Source organism: Mustela erminea, chromosome 5, assembly GCF_009829155.1.
Source record: "Mustela erminea isolate mMusErm1 chromosome 5, mMusErm1.Pri, whole genome shotgun sequence".
Classification (NCBI taxonomy): domain Eukaryota; kingdom Metazoa; phylum Chordata; class Mammalia; order Carnivora; family Mustelidae; genus Mustela; species Mustela erminea.
In genome coordinates, this window is record NC_045618.1 from 73614609 (window position 1) to 73634183 (window position 19575).

The 19575-nt window shown below is 40.4% G+C and overlaps 1 pseudogene and 1 gene segment (V, D, J or C); one reads left to right on the forward strand and one right to left on the reverse strand.

Moving 5' to 3' along the window:
• Window positions 1-7978: 7978 nt before the first annotated feature.
• LOC116590177 lies at window positions 7979-8823 on the reverse strand (annotated as a pseudogene).
• Window positions 8824-18561: 9738 nt separating this feature from the next.
• Window positions 18562-19347, forward strand: LOC116591099. The segment is given in 2 exon segments: window positions 18562-18661; window positions 18847-19347. Coding segments are annotated over 2 exon segments (483 nt in total).
• Window positions 19348-19575: the final 228 nt, after the last annotated feature.

Here is a 19575-nt window from a genome sequence, read left to right on the forward strand (position 1 = left end):
CTATGCTTAAACCCCCCATATTATATCGGAATGGGGGCCAACCTTACCATAGGGATTCGGAAGGGACAGATTAGGAATGAAAGTTCTTATGACTCTTGTGAATGGGGAAAGGTGCCTAGACTAAACCTAGGGGATATAGAAGGAAAGGGACTTTGCCTTGTGAAACAAAAAGGAAAGCAAGCTTCCTAATATAAGGACCTATGTGAGACCATAATAGCCCCTACTCTCTTTACTAACTTCCTTAAGGCTTCCACTGGGGCCTGGTTTGCTTGCAGTTCAGGGCTCACGCCATGTCTTAATCTTGCTTTGTTCCCAAACTCTTCCTGGAATGAACTCTGTATAACTGCCCACATCCTTCCCCAAGTAGATTATTATGGAGGAACCGAGGGGTTCCATCATTTACTGCAGGGATAGAACGGACAAAGCATGTGGTTCCCATCCTAATTCCAGCACTAGTGGTGGCAGGGATATCAGGGCCCACAGCAGTAGGAACCGCAGCCTTAATAAAGGAAAAAGTAGACTTTGAGGCTCTTGGGTCCCAAGTAGATACTGACCGATGCTATATGCATGAAAATATAGACAAACTAACTGATTCCTTGAGCTCTTTAGCTAAAGTAGTACTGCAAAATAGAAGAGGGCTTGACATACTATTCCTAGAAAAAGGGGGGCTGTGCATAGCCTAGGAGAGGAATGCTGCTTCTGGGTAAATCACACCAGAGTCATTAAGAACAGTCTGGTGGCTGTTAAAAAAAGACTAGATGAGCGCAAACAACAACACAGAAACCCCCAGGGATGGTATAAAAGTTTGCTCAACTGGTCTCCGTGGATGACTTCCCTAATATCAGCAATTTCACGGCCCCTAGTTTTACTATTACTAATGTTACTTTTTGGCCCCTGCATTATAAACACCCTAATGTCATTTGTACAAAACAGAATTGGGGCAATAAAAATGTTAATCTTACAAGCTCAATATAACCTCTTACAACAGGAGGACATAGAACTGGCTGAAAAGTCAAGGATTTGACTAATCTCCAAAGAAAAGGGGGGAATGTAAGGGTCTATTTAGCCAGAGCAACCCCATCTCTGTAGAACAGTCATTTTGTTGTTTATGCAGTGAACTTAAATTGACCCTGCCCCCCCAGAGGAACTTTCTTAGAAGCAAGTCTGGGAAACCAGTAAAACATGGCTGACCAGTCCCTGATAAAAGAGCCCAGATGCAAGGACGATTCAGGCCAGGTAGAGGTGTCCAATCAGTAAAGCGCACCTACTATCTCCCTAGCCACCAAAGAATCTAAACTCTGCCTTTTGGGTGCCAAACTAAGGCGCTAATTCTGACCAGAGTGATAGGCTAGTTCAAACAGCTACTAAAGGGTAAATTGTAATTCAATTGGCCACCCGTGTGTCACCTAGTATGATTATGCAACTTTCTCTGTGTGCTACAATCTCATTGGCCAGGCGCAACCACATGGCCTTTGCTCTGTAAAAGCAGCTCTGTGAGCCTGGGGGTGGGGGTCACTCTCTCTGTAAGAGATGGCCCCAACTGGTCGGTTTGATTCTTGGTGCTGGCACAAAATAAATCTTTGCTTGACCTTCACTTTGTATCAGTCTCGCTCCTTTGATCATGGAACCCAACACTTATATACATTCGTTCAAGCATGGCCACAAAAGAAGACCAAAGACTCACTGTCTCATTCAATGAGACAGCCAAACATCTCTCCCTGCACATCAGAGACACCCAGCCTGAAGACTCAGCTGTGTACTTCTGCACAGCAAACACACATTGCTTCCCAGGTGCCTGCTGCCTGCACTGAAACCTGGCAATGGGGCAGCCACTGTCCTTTGACACAGACCTTCAAGGATAGCTTTTGTAGCTTTTGTGCTGTTGTTTATGTACAAGTGGAAGCTAATGCATTAGACATTAAAAGCATATAAGAGGAAGAGTAAGCTCCTGATGACCTGGACAGTTAGAACATTTTGTTACATGACTGTTGCCTAATGGATTCTTGAAGGCAGTTAGTAATGTTTTATCTTGAAATCTGGGTTATAAAGATGACTTTATATTTGCTGTCAGACTCCTTTCTTATAAATAACTCCTTAGTAAGAGTATAGTTGTCCTTATTATGGATGGACTCAAACACTGTGAGAAGCATTTATGATATTTCTGATTCTGAAACATAACAGGACATATAGAAATATGGAAAGTATAAATACAGAAATAAAAATTCTATGATCACATAATATTGCTAATATTGCTTTTAGTGTCTAAAAATGTTTATTATAATTATGATTGTGATTTTTTCATTTTATATATTTTGATTTGAGCTTGCCCCTTTCATCAATTTTTTCCCTCAAAGATCTGCTTTATTTTATTTTTTAAGTTAGTCATTTAACATGTGTTTTAAAATAGCTCTGTGAGATATTTTACTTAATTACATTTTCATATTAATTTTTTTTTTCTGTATTTCAGGCAAAATTTGAGAGCCATTTCTATGTCCTTTGATTCCTTTCTTGTTCAGAAATTTTGTCACAGGTTTTCCTTTAGCGCCCAGGGATGGTAAGTAATATTTGTGTGTTTGAAGGAAATTAAGCAGGGAGTGGTTTGACAATGTGAGCTTCAGATAAAACTCAGAAATTTATTCTCATTTACAAAATTCTGTATCTGTTCACAAAAACATTTTCATAGAATTTAGGAGACAGGATTTTGTATTTTATTCACTGCTATATTTTCAGTAGGTAGAACAAACATTTTCACATAATTCATTATCAGTAGATGTTAACAAAGGAAGGAAAGAAGAATTCTTCTAGTCATAATTTAATTTAAGCTTTATGATTGGATTGAATTTGTAAATTTATTTGTGACAAAATTCCTTGAAGTATATGCATGATTATTTGATTGTTTTACAACATACTGTTTCTTTCTATTTATATATGTCTCTAATAGTGTGCAGTGGTTTGAAGATAATTCAATTTTTCCTGGACCTGTAATTTTTTGTTGTCATTATGATGAAAACTTTTCTTTCTGAGATATATGGGAAAATATTTATATGTATGTATCAGCCACCTTACTATTTTTTTTTAAAGATTTTATTTATTTATTTGACAGAGAGAGAGTGAGAGAGATCACAAGTAGGCAGAGAGGCAGGCAGAGAGAGGGGTGGGGGAAGCAGGCTCCCTGCTGAGTAGAGAGCCTAATGTGGGGCTCAATCCCAGGACCCTGGGATCCTGACCTGAGCTGAAGACAGAGGCTTTAACCCACTGAGCCACCCAGGAGCCCCTAAAGATTTTATTTATTTATTTGTCAGAGAGAGAGAGAGAGCCCAAGCAGGGGGAGCAGCAGACAGGGGAGAAGCATGTTACCTGCTAAGCAAGAAGCCTCATGCAGGACTCAACCCCAGGCAGAAGGTAGAGACTTAACCAACTGAGTCACCCAGGTGCAGCTCAACCCCCTAATTATTATTAGTAGATTGCACAAAAGCATTTGGAGTGATGGCTAATGTAGCGATGACCTGTTACCAACCTCCCTGCCGCATATATTCATAGTTCACGGAATTAAACATTGTTAATGACAACCTTCTTTTTAAAAAATGTTATTTCTCTAGTGTTGTAGAGACATCAGTGGAGCTAAGGAAGTTGTGTAAATATTTAATTCTCTCATTCTTCCACCTCTGCTCAAGGGTAGGCTCCTTACAATGTTCCTGCAGGTCTTCCTCACTAAGGATGGATATAATTGGCAATTGACATGGTGAGAGTGGTTTCTCTAGGCGGAATTACAGTTGTGAGTTATTTGCTTACTGGCTTTTTCTTATTGGGAAATGCATCAAATTAAATTCAGCTTATCACATCTGACCAAAGGAGGTTAGAACAGTAGCCCAACACGTAAATGGGCTTGATTCTTTCCCTCCTTATACTGCCAGGTCCTGTGCAGTAGAGGGAAGATGACTCCTGATCGGTGCCTTTCCTCCAAGCCTAATAATGAAGTCAGAAAGAAGCGTACTCTATATCATTCGTTTATTTTCTCTTAAATCAATTAGAGGCAAAAGAGAGGGTGCAGTTCCTACAGGTTTGAATGCTTGGTCATACTGAGGTGAGAATTGATGCAGTGGAAGAAAACAAGTGTTTTAGCCTGAGTGTGCACTGAGTCTCGATCCAGATACATTCAGGTTTAAACCTTCATCATGTTTGGTATATTTGTTTCCTATGTCCTGGGACAAGGTAGTACAAACTTTTAGGCCTTCTCTGGATCCTGTGAAGTCAGATTGGGTGCTGAGATTCTCCCTTTTGTTTGCTTTCTCTAGGATGGTGCTGAGTGAACTTGGGTGATTCTCCCAGTCTGGGAAAGTGGGGCTGCTCTCTGCGCATGCTCACTAGCCGCTTACAAAAGCTCGCAGCTGTTGCCCCCCTGTGTGCGTGCACTGGTGGGAGGCCACAGGGTGGGAAGAGTATGGTGAGGGGCTGAGTGTTGTGTGTAGTGTTTAGTGTAATTAGATTTGTTTGTTGTGCATCGTCTGTATTCCCATTTAGTTTCTGAGTGTTCTGCTCTGTGGTGTAGTTTTTACTAGTGTCCTTTCCTTCTTATTAACACCTCTAGCATTAATCCTCCACACTGGGGGTTTACTTGCTTCCCACCAGTCTTATTCACAAATGCTCATAATTAGGAGCTCTTAGGGGAACACTGTGAAGGAGCAGAGTGTGAAATTTCCACTTCGTTTCTGTCCTTGACTTCAACACTCCTTCAAAATCACTTTTTGCCAACACCTGGCTCAGTTTGCACACTTCCCAGCACTGTTTGTTTATTGTTCACACTCCAAAATCCTCATCCTCTCCGTTTCCCTCCTTCCTCCTCTAACCCCATTCCTACAGTGCCTTAAAATTTGGATGGTGATGGATGGTTGATAATTGGTTTGCATTCTAACACTCTCATATTTGATTTGAAGGCAGATGTGTAGAGTAGAAATCTTAAAAAGAATCTCTTAAAATGTTTTTAATTATAAAAATTTACCATTTTAACATACAATTTACCATTTTACCAGTAAGTGTAGAATTTACTGGTATGAAATACATTTACATTGTTTTTCTTTCTTTCGTTTTTTTAAAAAATTTATTTATTTTCAGAAAAACAGTATTCATTATTTTTTCACCACACCCAGTGCTCCATGCAATCCGTGCCCTCTATAATACCCACCACCTGGTATCCCAACCTCCAACCCCCCCACCACTTCAAACCCCTCAGATTGTTTTTCAGAGTCCGTAGTCTCTCTTGATTCACCTCCCCTTCCAATTTACCCCAGCTCCCTTCTCCACTCTAACACCCCTTGTCCTCCATGATATTTGTTATGCTCCACAGATAAGTGAAACCATATGATAATTGACTCTCTCTGCTTGACTTATTTCACTCAGCATAATCTCTTCCAGTCCCGTCCTTGTTGCTACAAAAGTTGGGTATTCGTCCTTTCTGATGGAGGCATAATACTCCATAGTGTGTATGGACCACATCTTCCTTATCCATTCGTCCATTGAAGCGCATCTTGGTTCTTTCCACAGTTTGGCGACTGTGGCCATTGCTGCTATAAACATTGGGGTACAGATGGCCCTTCTTTTCACTACATCTGTATCTTTGGGGTAAATACCCAGGAGTGCAATGGCAGGGTCATAGGGAAGATCTATTTTTAATTTCTTGAGGAATCTCCACACTGTTCTCCAAAGAGGCTGCACCAACTGGCATTCCCACCAACAGTGTAAGAGGGTTCCCCTTTCTCCACATCCTCTCCACCACATGTTGTTTCCTGTTTTGTTAATTTTGGCCATTCTAACTGGTGTAAGGTGGTATCTCAATGTGGTTTTAATTTGAATCTCCCTGAGGGCTAGTGATGATGAACATTTTTTTCATGTGTCTGATAGCCATTTGTATGTCTTGATTGGAGAAGTGTCTGTTCATATCTTCTTCCCATTTTTTGATATGTTTGCCTGTTTCGTGTGTGTTGAGTTTGAGAAGTTCATTATAGATCCTGGATATCAACCCTTTGCTTGTACTGTCATTTGCAAATATCTTCTCCCATTCCGTGGGTTGCCTCTTTGTTTTTTTGGCTGTTTCCTTTGCTGTGCAGAAGCTTTTGATTTTGATGAAGTCCCAAAAGTTCATCTTCGCTTTTGTTTCCTTTGCCTTTGGAGACATATCTTGAAAGAAGTTGCTGTGGCTGATATCGAAGAGATTACTGCTTACGTTCTCCTCTAGGAGTCTGATGGATTCCTGTCTCACGTTGAGGTCTTTTATCCATTTTGAGTTTATCTTTGTGTACGGTGTAAGAGAATGGTAGAGTTTCATTCTTCTACATATAGCTGTCCAGTTTTCCCCACACCATTTATTGAAGAGACTGTCTTTTTTCCACTGTATATTTTTTCCTGTTTTGTCGAAGACTAATTGACCATAGAGTTGAGGGTCCATATCTGGGCCCTCTACTCTGTTCCACTGGTCTATGTGTCTGTTTTTATGCCAGTACCATGCTGTCTTGGTGACCACAGCTTTGTAATAAAGCTTGAAATCAGGTAACATGATGCCCCCAGCTTTATTTTTGTTTTTCAACATTTCCTTAGCGATTCGGGGTCTCTTCTGATTCCATACAAATTTTAGGATTATTTGCTCCAGCTCTTTGAAGAGTACCGGTGGAATTTTGATTGGAATGGCATTAAAAGTATAGATTGCTCTAGGCAGTATAAACATTTTAACAATGTTTATTCTTCTGATCCAAGAGCATGGAACGGTCTTCCATCTTTTTGTGTCTTCTTCAATTTCTTTTATGAGTGTTCTGTAATTCCTCGAGTACAGATCCTTTACCTCTCTGGTTAGGTTTATTCCCAGGTATCTTATGGTTCTTGGTGCTATAGTAAATGGAATCGATTCTCTAATTTCCCTTTCTGTATTTTCATTGTTAGTGTATAAGAAAGCCACTGATTTCTGCACATTGATTTTGTATCCTGCCACGTTGCTGAATTGCTGTATGAATTCTAGTAGTTTGGGGGTGGAGTCTTTTGAGTTTTCCATATAAAGAATCAGGTCATCTGTGAAGAGAGAGTTTGACTTCTTCATTGCCAATTTGGATACCTTTTATTTCTCTTTGTTGTCTGATTGCTGTTGCTAGGACTTCTAATACTGTGTTGAACAAGAGTGGTGAAAGTGGGCATCCTTGTCGTGTTCCTGATCTCAACGGGAAGGCTGCAAGCTTTTTCCCATTGAGGATATTTGCTGTGGGTCTTTCATAGATAGATTTGATGAGGTTCAGGAATGTTCCCTCTATGCCTATACTTTGAAGTGTTTTAATCAGGAACAGATGCTGGATTTTGTCAAATGCTTTTTCTGCATCAGTTGAGAGGACCATGTGGTTCTTCTCTCTTCTCATATTAATTTGTTGTATCACATTGATTGATTTGTGAATGCTGAGCCATCCTTGTAGCCCAGGGATGAATCCCACCTGATCACCTGAAGGCAGAGGCTTAAACCACTGGGCCACCCAGGCACCCCCCCCCAAATGTTCTAAATCTTAAGGAAACTTTAAAATACCTGTTCTATTTGTAAATAAAAGCAGAATAAAACTGATCTGATTGCCTTATTAGGTAATTTATTCTGGAAACTTGTTAATAAAGTATTGGTGGGAATTCTCAGTCTTCATTATGCTGTCACCTGAAGCACTCAATCATTTTCTTCAGTAAAGGAGTAAGTAAACAAATAGACTACATGTCAGTTACCACCTGTTACAACCAGTCTAACTCTGACAATAACAGGAGTGGTCACACAGTGCCTCAGAGTCGGCTGTATCTTGAATATCTCACTGAAGGATTGGGACAATCTAACTTGGAACAATTTTATCAGTAGACAGCAACAATAAGTGTCTTTTTATCCTGTTTTCTTAAAGTCCATATCACTAGTCTTTAACAGATAACAATGATATAGCTCTAGCAGATGAAGTAGGAAGGGAACTATGTTCTAGAAGAAGCATTTATCTGTCTTTGATACAAGCTTCTTGATTAAATCCTGAAGAGGTGCCAACTCATGCCTATCAATCAGATTAAACTCTTGGAGAAAGAAAATAAAGGGCTTAAGGGGGATGTTGAGGTGGGCCTCCTCTCACAGCTGCATCACAGAATCAAGCTGCTGGTAATAAATAGGGACATAAACCCAGAACACATGCTTTGAATGGTCTTTGCCATAGACATAAAGTTTTTTGGAAAGGGGACACCAAACTTAGAAGGCAAAAGACTTTCATCATCAAGCTGATCCTGAACCCAAACATCAGATTGGCTTTTTGATATTAGTACCATTTTCCCAATGATATTCATATCTTGGACCTGCAGACCTGACTGGACAGCTTGCCTCAGTGCAGAATTCTGTAATAGTTCCATACAGCATGTTGATCTGGTTGAAGAAATCTACAGTGTTAACTGCAATCCATTCACTGAGATCCTCTCCCTCTGGCAACATAAGAGCTTGTCTCAGATTTCCACTTCATAGAGTTGCTTCTGATGAGAGCTGGTGAGAGCTGATGAGAACCCTCAGGCATATTCTTCTTTGGTTTGAATATTGTAGAAGAATGGCAGCTGAAGAGGTAGCTCAACTTCTATCCTCAGAGGAAAGGGACCACTGGCCCCCAGTGCTGCCTGGATTCAGAGCCCAGGAAGGAGCCAGAAGGAAGCAAACAGTCCTCATCTCTTGGCCCATGAAAGTACAGGGTGCCCCTGCTATGAACCACAGGTCTAGCAGGAGCAAGTTGCTATGCTGGTCTCCCCTACCTTGCTGACCTGAAAATCAGGGAACAGGCTTTTTTCTATCATCTATCTCTGTGTTCAGAAGTATTAGCTCTGCCATCAAGTTCTTGATACTTTTGAGCTTGCTTTATTCATTTTTATTTTTATTTATTTTTAAATATTTTACTTATTTAATTGAAAGAGAGAGAGAGATACAGAGCACAAGCAGAGGGAGCTGCAGGCTCCCTGCTGAGCAAGTAGCCAGATGTGGGACTTGATCCTAGGACCCCAGGATCATGACGTGAGCAGAAGGAAGCCGCTTAACTGACTGAGCCACCCAGGTGCCCCTTGAGCTTGTTTTATTATTTGTAAATTTGGGAGAATGATATCTTCTTTAATATTTTGTTGTGACAACATATTAGTAATATATCCGAAAAGACTGGCACATAGCAGATGAGCAATTTAGGAAGGTACCTCAATAGGTACAGTAGAAGTGTCTGACAAATCCAGAAACTCACAATGAATAAGGAATTGAAGGAAATTTCCTTAATGAAAAAGGGCTCAACCAAAACCCTACATCAAATGTCATAGCTGGTGGTGAAAACCTAAATGCTTTCTCCTTAGTTTCAGAAATAAGGTGAGAGTTTTGGCTCTCACCACTTGTATTTCATATCGAAGTTAGAGGTTCCAGCCAATGCAATACAGCGTGGAGAAGAAACAAATGTCACACAGTCTGGAAAGGGGGAAGTGAGCTTTTCTTTTAACAGTCAACATAACCGTCTGAGTGGAAAACTCAAGAGAATCTATAAAACAGCTTCTAGGACAAGTTGGTTTAAGAAAGTCAAATGTTTGCCTACCATATGACCCAGCTGTTGTACTCAGAAATTGATCCAAGAGAAATGAAAGCATATGTCTATAAAACATCTTATACACAAATGTTCATAGCAGCCTTATTTCAAAGAGCCCCACTGGGATTCATTGAGTGGTCAGCAACAGGTGAATAGACAAGTTGCTATATAGGCATATGATACATATGTACAGAGCAACAGGAAGAAAAAAAGTCTTGATAAATATGACTACGGAAGAATCTCAAAATATTTATGCTGAGAAGAAGCCAGGCAAAAGATACATATGATTTCATTTATGCAAAATTGTAAAATATGCAAACTAATTTCTGACAGAAAGGTTCCCTGGGAATGGGGATGAAGAGGGTTGAGAGGACGATTACAAAGTGACATGAGGAAATTTTGAGGTGATGTATGTGTTCATTTTCTCAACTGTAGTGATGGCTTCACAAATACATACATACATCAAATCCTATAGAATTGTTGAATTTGCTGAACTTTATTGTTATGTAAATTATGTATTAATAACAGCCATTCAATATCATTCTATGCACTATTTTCCCTTACTGCAGTGCCAGTCTTCCTGTGTAACATAAAATGCAAAATCTTTCTCCTATAGGCTTTCATTGGCCTGAAAGTATATGTTTTTTTAATTTATGCCTGACTTTCTGCATCCAAGTGTTATACTGTTTATTTTCAACCAGCATCATCCCAACCTATTTAGCATTGTCCCAGCAGATCTTTTTTTTCCTTAAGATTTGTATTTATTTGACAGAGAAAGATACAGTGAGAGAGGGAGATAAGCAGGGGAGAAGAAGAGGGAGAAGCAGGCTTCCTGCTGAGCAGGGAGCCTGATGTGGGGCTTGATCCCAAGACCATAGGATCATGACCCCAGCGGAAGGCAGACGCGCAACGACAGAGCCACCCACGTGCCCCGTCCCTGCATATCTGGAGAGACATTTGTAGTGGCTTGTCTAAAATTGCTTTCTAGCATAATTTTGAGGCAGGTTCTGACAATGTGATTTGGAAGGTGAAGGGGAAGGGAACGGATACATGAACGGAAAGTGTCCAGACCTGAATTTCTTACTTCACTATGTATATGGGAAACCATTCCCATGTTGGCTCTGGTCTCTGATGGTCCTCGACCTGAATGTGTGGGGAATCACCTCCAGGAAACAGCTGAGCTAAGCTTCCTAATGTGTTTAGGGTATATGATTACAGGGCCTTACAGAAGATGTGTCCCTTTCCTGAACTTTTATCTGATCATCCTGATTTCTTACCTATTGAGAAAAATTATTTGATTAATGTTTGGCAACAAAAAGTGTCAGATGGATGATAATAGAAAGCATCCTTGAGGTTAAACCTGTTAAGAAGATAGGATTAGTATTTGTTGCTGAATTCACATACAGTAGTCACTTTATGTTGGAGTCAATAAAACTGTGAGAACATAAACTCTCAAATCATTCTATAGGGATTTGATGACTCCATGTATGAATTTATTATGTTTGAAATTCCTATTTTTCACTTTTTAATTATTCTAAAAGTCAGGAATATTTGACTATTAGATAGTGTGACTTCTGAAACTTTTTATTAAAATAGTATTTATTGCAATTGCTAGTAGATTAGGAATAAGTAAATACAACATTTCAAATAAATGCTATTTGTTCATTATATTTGTTTAATTTAAAAATATTTATTGAGTACTTAAAAAATGAGTCACTGTTCTAAATATTGCATAAAGTGCCAAAAACACAGAATCAGTCACCAGTGACTTGACTTCCTATTACTTTTTCTGTATTCAACTCCAGCTCCTTTTCTGGCAGTCAGTAGGTAATAGGCCAGCCCACATGGACACATGAGAATATGAAGTACTGTAGTAAAATGCTTCTGAAGATTGTTACCTTCCCAGCTACAGAAATGCCCTGACGTACTGTGTTAAAGAATTTCCATATCAGACAGTGTTTTGAGAACAAAACAGACCTGAGAAGGCGGGATTGCTGATATTCAGATGTCCCAAGGCCACCTGAAGACTGACATGTGATTCATGAGGTCAGGGATGAAACAGATGGCTGACTTGGGGAGGATTCTGGCCAACATGCATGCATTTTAGTCCCTGTCCACCAGCTTCCTACCGCAGTCACATTTCCTGTATGGAATGTGGGTTTCTACTGATCATTTCTGTCACTCCAACCTTCTTCATAGTAAGCATGAAGAACATTATTTAGGTGATGCTACAGAGATGAAGTTTTCTCCAGGCTTCGTGACTGTGGTCCTCTTAAAATTTGGATTCTTTCTTCCATGGTGTCAGCAAAACCTTTAACTATTATTTATTCATGAGTTTTATGCCCAAGGTGACACAGATTTCCTTTCTCTTTCCTCAGGACAAACCCGTGGAGCCTCAGTGACTCAGATGGAAGGCCAAGTGACCCTCTTAGAAGAGGCTTCTCTGACTGTGAACTGCACTTATTCAGCATCAGGGTCCCTTACTCTTTTCTGGTATGTCCAGTATCCCAGTGAAGGTCTACAGCTCCTCCTGAAAGCCTTGAGGGACAACGAGAAGAAAAGCAACAAAGGATTTGAAGCCACCTTGATGGCAGATCGAAATCCTTCCACTTGGAGAAAGGCTCAGTGCAAGCCTCAGATTTAGCTGTGTACTACTCTGTCCTGAGTGACACAGTGATGGGGACTGCAGGGGGACCTGAGCACAACCTCTGAGTAGAACAGGGCCCTAGAAGCTGAGTGTCTTTGCCTGATGCAGTCTGGTTCCAGCACAATCTGTTGTTTGTCTGTCAGTGTCTGGTTGGTAAAAAATCATACAAATGACTGGAGCGTAGGAACCAGCAGTAACATTCTCCAACCCCAAGTGTTCTTTTGTGACATTAAAAACAGTTCAATGCCAAGAGTTCCTCAACCAGGGTGTAACTAATTTCAAGGTAGAATTACACAACAATGAAGCGGTCTTGGAGTGTCCACTAGGTTAGGTGTCTGACTCTTGATCTGCTCAGGTTATGATCTCAGGTTTGTTTGATCGAGCCCCAACATCAGACTCCCTGCATGCTGAGTTGGAATTTGCTTCTCTCTCTTTCTTCCTGTCCTTCTGCACCACCCCCAACTGACTCTCTCTCTCTTTCTCTCCAAAATAAATAAATCTTTAAAATAAACAAACAGTTATGGATGAATTGGTCTCTTGTTCATCTTTGTGGTGAAATTCCAGGCTGAGAAGTTGTTCAGGCCACCCTGGTGTGTGTTGCTGTGTCTATGACACTTCTAGATACACACAGTGTGCCTGAGAAAGTGGCCTCTGCCAAATACCTTCCTGACAGTATAAGCAGGAGAGGTGGTGGGAGAGCTTTAGTGCAGAGCAGAGTTTATTAGAGAAAGAATGGAACAGAAGAAAGGAGGAGGAACACATGTACCTGGGCAAGGAAAAGAGAGGCCAGCCACCTCTGCCATGGTTTCTTCTCTAGTAAATCAGGTGGTAGACACAGACTGATATTCAATATAAGGTTTGGGGAAAGAAACAGAATGGAGGAAGAGGTTCATGTTTTGGCCAGATAAATAGCTTAGTTCGCTTTCTGACAGTAAGAACTCAAGTGAGATCATTCTCAGCACCTAGGAAATATGGTGAGAGAAAATGCTCTTGCACTGATGTTTCCTAACAATACAGATTGATAGGTGATACAGGGGGAAAATCCTGTAGATTTCTCTAACTCCTGTTTTGCAATGTCTCACAGAGAGCCACAAATCAGGGAATTGGGAGAATGCAAAGGAGTCAGCAAAGTAGTGCAAAAAGTAATAGAGACCACAATATGGACCCTTAACTCTATGGTCAACTAATCTTTGACAAAGCAGGAAAGAATGTCAATGGAAGAAGGACAGTCTTCTCAATCAATGGTGCTGGGAAAACTGGACAGTCACATGCAGAAGAATGAACCTGGCCCACTCTCTTACACCATACACAAAGATAAACTCAAAATGGATAAGAGACCTACATGTGAGGCAGAATCCATCAAAATCCTAGAGGAGAACATCGGCAGAGTAACTTCTTCAACATTGGTCACAGCAACTTCTTTCAAGATAAGTCTCTAAAGGTAAGGGAAACAAAAGCAAAAATGAACTTTGGGACTTCATCAAGACAAAAAGCTTCTGCACAGCAAAGGAAACAGTCAACAAAAGTAAGAGGCAAAAAAAAAAAAAAAAAAAGAAGTAAGAGGCAACCCACGGAATGGGAGAAGATATTTGCAAATGACATTTCAGGTAATAAAGGGCTGGTAGTCAAGTTCTATAAAGCACTTTTCAAACTCAACATCCAAAACATAATAATCCAGTCAAAAAATGAGCAGAAGTCATAACAGACATTTCTCCCAGAAGACATACAAATGGCTAACAGACACGTGAAAAAATGTTCAATATCACCAACCATCATTGAAATACCAATCAAAACCACAGTGAGACACCATCTTACATCAGTCAGAATGGCAAAAATTAATAAGATGGGAAAGAACAAGTGTTGGTGATGATGTGGAGAACGGGAAATCCTCTTACATTGTTGGGAACACAAGCTGGTACTTTCCAAGCCACTCTGGAAAATAGTTTAGAGGTTCCTCAAGACATTAAAAATAGAGCTAACCTACAACCTAGCAATTGCACTACTAGATTTTTTTTTTATCTTTATTTATTTATTTATTTTTTTTAAAATTTTTTTATTTTTTATAAACATATATTTTTATCCCCAGGGGTATAGGTCTGTGAATCACCAGGTTTACACACTTCACAGTACTCACCAAAGCACATACCCTCCCCAATGTCCATAATCCTACCCCTTTCTCCCAAACCCCCTCCCCCCAGCAACCCTCAGTTTGTTTTGTGAGATTAAGAGTCACTTACGGTTTGTCTCCCTCCCAATCCCATCTTGTTTCATTTTTTCTTCTCCTACCCACTTAAGCCCCCATGTTGCATCACCACTTCCTCATATCAGGGAGATCATATGATAGTTGTCTTTCTCTGCTTGACTTATTTCACTAAGCATGATACGCTCTAGTTCCATCCATGTTGTCGCAAATGGCAAGATTTCATTTCTTTTGATGGCTGCATAGTATTCCATTGTGTATATATACCACATCTTCTTGATTCATTCATCTGTTGATGGACATCTAGGTTCTTTACATAGTTTGGCTATTGTGGACATTGCTGCTATAAACATTCGGGTGCACGTGCCCCTTTGGATCACTACGTTTGTATCTTTAGGGTAAATACCCAATAGTGCAATTGCTGGGTCATAGGGCAGTTCTATTTTCAACATTTTGAGGAACCTCCATGCTGTTTTCCAGAGTGGCTGCACCAGCTTGCATTCCCACCAACAGTGTAGGAGGGTTCCCCTTTCTCCGCATCCTCGCCAGCATCTGTCATTTCCTGACTTGTTGATTTTAGCCATTCTGACTGGTGTGAGGTGATACCTCATTGTGGTTTTGATTTGTATTTCCCTGATGCCGAGTGATATGGAGCACTTTTTCATGTGTCTGTTGGCCATTTGGATGTCTTCTTTGCAGAAAGGTCTGTTCATGTCCTCTGCCCATTTCTTGATTGGATTATTTGTTCTTTGGGTGTTGAGTTTGCTAAGTTCTTTATAGATTCTGGACACTAGTCCTTTTATCCTAAAAACAAAGGTGTAGTGAAATAAGGGGCACAGGCACCCCAATGTTTATAGCAGTAATGTCTACAGTAGCCAAACTGTGGAAGGAGCTTAGATGTCCTTCCACAGATGAATGGATAAAGAAGATACGTTTCCTATATATAATGGAATACTATTCAGCCATCAGAAAAGATGAATACCTACCATTTGCACTGACATGGAAGGGATTATGCTAAGTGAAATAAGTCAAGCTGAGAAAGACAATTATCATATGGTTTCACTGGTATGTGGAACATATGGAATAGCCTGGAGGACCACAGGGGAAAGGAGGGAAAATTGGATGGGAAGAAATCAGAGGGGCAGATAAACCGTGAGAGACTCTGGACTCAGGGAAACAAACCAAGGGTTACAGAATGGAGGGGTGGGACAGCTAGGTGATGGGTATTAAGGAGGTCATGTGTTGTGATGAGCACTGGGTGTTAATAAAACTAATGAATCCTTGAACGAATCAAAAACAAAAACTAATCAAAAACTAATCAAAAACTAATGATGTACTATATGTTGGCTAATTGAATATAAGAAAAAACATAATAGAATAAAGCAATGTCTGTATTGTACTGCATCACTTTGCCAATATGGTTGCAATCTTCTTTGTTTTTTAAGTATTTTTAATGACTTACTTATTTTAGGAGGACTTACAGAAAGGTATACCCAAAATGTTTATTGTGTTATAAGAAAGTCTAAATAAAATACCATCTATTTGCTAGTGAAATCTAGTAAAATACCTTGAAACATCAACTCCAAATTATCAAGATGAGGAACGACTTAGTGTAGTAAGTGACAAAGGGTCAGAACTGGGGTTGTCCACTCCCCATCATCTCATCCCTCCCACCCCATTCCTCTCCAGCAACCCTCAGTTTGTTTCCTGAGATTAAGATTCTCTTATGGTTTGTCTCCCTCTCTGATTTCGTCTTATTTCATTTGTTCTCTCCCTTTCCCTTTCCTGTCTTGTTTCTCAAATTCCTGATATCAGTGTGATCATATGATATTTGTCTTTCTCTGATTACCTATTTCACTCAGCATGATACCCTCAGTTCCATTCATGTCATTGCAAATGGAAAGATTTCATTTCTTTTGATGGCATATACCACATCTTCTTTATCCATTCATCTGTTGATGTACATCTTAGCCTCTTCCCACAGTTTGGCTATTATGGACTTTGCTCCTGTAACCATTGGGATGCATGTGCCCCTTCGGATCCCTACATTTGTACCTTTAGGGTAAATACACAGTAGTACAGTTGCTGCGTCATAGGGTAGCTCTATTTTCAACTTTTTGAGGAACCTCCTTACTGACTTCCAGAGTCTTGCATTCCCACCAGCAATGTAGGAGGGTTTCCCTTTCTCTGCATCCTCACCAACATCTGTCGTTTCCTAACTGGTTAATTTTAGCCATTCTCACTGGTATGAGGTGGTATCTCACTTTACTCTCAGTTTTTATTTAAATTCCAGTTAGTTAATATACAGTGTTATTTTAGTGTCAGGTGTACAATATAGTGATTCAATACTTCCACAGAACACCCAGTGCTCATCAGGACTAGAGCACTGCTTCATCCCCTCAGCTTTGAACCCATACTCCAACCCTCTCCCTTCTGATAACCATCACTTTGATCTCTCTAATTAAGAGTCTATTTCTTGATTTATCTCTCTCTGTCTTATTTTTTCTCCTTTGCTTGTTTGGTTTGTTTCTCAAATTATGTATGAGTAACATTACATAGTATTGTTCTTTCTCTGACTTATTTCCCTCAGCATTATACTCCCTAGCTCCATCCATGTCATTGCAAATAGAAAGATTTCACTCTTTTTTATGGGCTGAATAATATTCCATTATACTTTTATATATTCTAAACAACTAGTAAATCACCCCACTGTAACTAAAAGCTCAAAAAATATTTGTATTTTTTGACTAAGGTAAAGAAGTTAAATAAGTAGCACACGATGAGACTTAGTAAATTATTTTCTGATACTAATTTCCATGCAATTCCATTTTAAAAGTAGGATTTGGTTCACTTGTAATCCCCATTCAATCTAAGCAGTTATCTTCCTTTCTGACCATCTGCTTTTCCTTCATCAGGAAGCCTGGAATGAATGGGGCTGGGATCTGAGGTGTTCTTGCCAACCTTGTCAGTACCCTAGGGGGCACTCTAGACCTTAAAAGAAACAGAGACTCTCTGAGGGTCCAACCTTGAACAGTTAAAGAGAGAACAGAAATCATGCAAGCCAGTCCAATTTTAAATAGCAAAGGTAGGGAAGATAGGAGACAGAGTTTGTGTAAAATTCACCTCAGGTTTTCAGTTCTGCCATTTCATGTCAACTTCAGACTTCTGGAGGCCATGTCTCTAGAAATCCATCATAGAGATAATTCCTCATAGGTACCAGGATAGGATTATTTCTGGGTATTGTGAGCCTGGAATCTCAACAGAAAAATCCCATTACCTGTTGTCAATTGCTATGAATAAAATCTCCCAACTTACTGGTCTTGGAACTATCTCAATATCCCAGATATACTACCTTTTCATCTATCTCTGCTGAAAGTGGAGAGAACAAGAATGAAGAGAAGAGGAGAGGAAACAATAAGGAACACAAAGAGAAGGAAAGGGAGAGAACAACATTGACTTTGAATAGCAACAAGTGGCCCAGTCAGACTCAGCTGTGTGGATGTGCAGGGTCCATGAATTGCACAGGAGAGGTGGAGGTATAAAAGTTATCTGAGAGAGGACAGTATCCTACTCCTATTTTTCACCAAGCAAATTATGGTTGGAATAATTTTCTATGCAGATAGTGACTGCCTGTTTCATTTCTAGAGCTCTCTTAATTTCAAGAAGGTGTATTTACTTCTCAATACACAATACATGCTATCAGATAATTTTCCCTTATCCATATTTTTATATAATTGAATTCTCACATTATCTGTCAGACTGTGTGACTAGGGAAATGGTGTCACTCTTCCTTAGGATTCTTTGAAGTTCTAGGTAAACCCCAGGCACTGACTTTTCTAGAAATATCATTCACCTTTTCTCACACACTAACTCACAAACCTCTTACTTAAAGTATTTAAAAAACAAACAAACAACAACAACAACCATTTATCCTCTTATATTAGAAGTATTGCCCCTACTTCCCTGCACTGTTGGCCAGCACAGTTTTGGAGACATAAGTGTGCCCTGTCCTGGGCCACTGTGGGTGGAGTCTGGAGTTCTGTGAATGACAGGGCTGAAGTGTGATTGGTGCTCGGTGGTTCTGTTGAAAGGGATTGACTGTAAGACACAGTTTCTCTGAATCCAAGACTCTACGCTCTGCAGCAGGCCAAAGTACCTCATCACGTAGACAAGGAATCATGAGGAAATACGGGGAAGCTCTCCTGGGGCTCCTGTGCATCCAGGTTTGCTGTGAGTGGGGACGTTCCTCATGGGAACTCAGGTGGAGTCCACAGCCCACAGCCCACAGTGGTGGGGGAACTCCAAGAGGGTCCTACAACCTCAGTGGTGTGTCTTAGCATATTTTGCAAGTTTGGAAACTGCATCAGTGACCTCCTGGTGACATTACTTGTGTTTGTTTTTCTCTTTCCACACAGGGGTGAGAGGGATGACTGTGGAGCAGAGCCCTTCAGCCCTGAGCCACCAGGAGGGAGCCAGCTTTACTCTCCAGTGCAATTTTTCCCAAACTGTGAGCAGTGTGCAGTGGTTCCGACAGCACCCTGGGGGCGGCGGTCTCACCAGGCTGTTTTACATCGCTTCAGGGATGAAGCAGAGTGGAAGGTTAAACTGCACAGTGAATATTAAGGAACGGTCCAGCACCCTCCACATCGGCACCTCCCGACTGGAAGACTCAGCCACGTACCTGTGTGCAGCCCAGGCACAGTGCTCCCTGGTGATCTGCAGCCTGCACCCAAACTGCGCTGCACCTGCAGCCCCCGCCCTTCCCTGTGGCTGGCATTTGCCCCACAGCAGATTTTTCACATGTTCAGACTTTCAGATTTACCTTAGGGCATGTTTTTCCTCCTAAAATTAGACCCATCAGGGCTGTCCTTTCATTTGCTTTTCTTGCCCTTCTTCTTCCCAGAAAGCCCTTTGCAGGTAAAAATTTCTTAGAAGGAGCTACTGGATCAAGTGACAAAGATGCTCTTATCTAGTGCCCTGGAAAAACAGATCTTCTGGCAGGTAACATAAAAAGTATATATGTATATTACTCAATTGAAAAAGGCTTGACAAAATAATGCTTTAATTATGCTTTAATTTATAATTATTATTAGTGCTTTAACATTTATTGCTGTGCTATCACTTTCTTGAAACTAATATTAGTT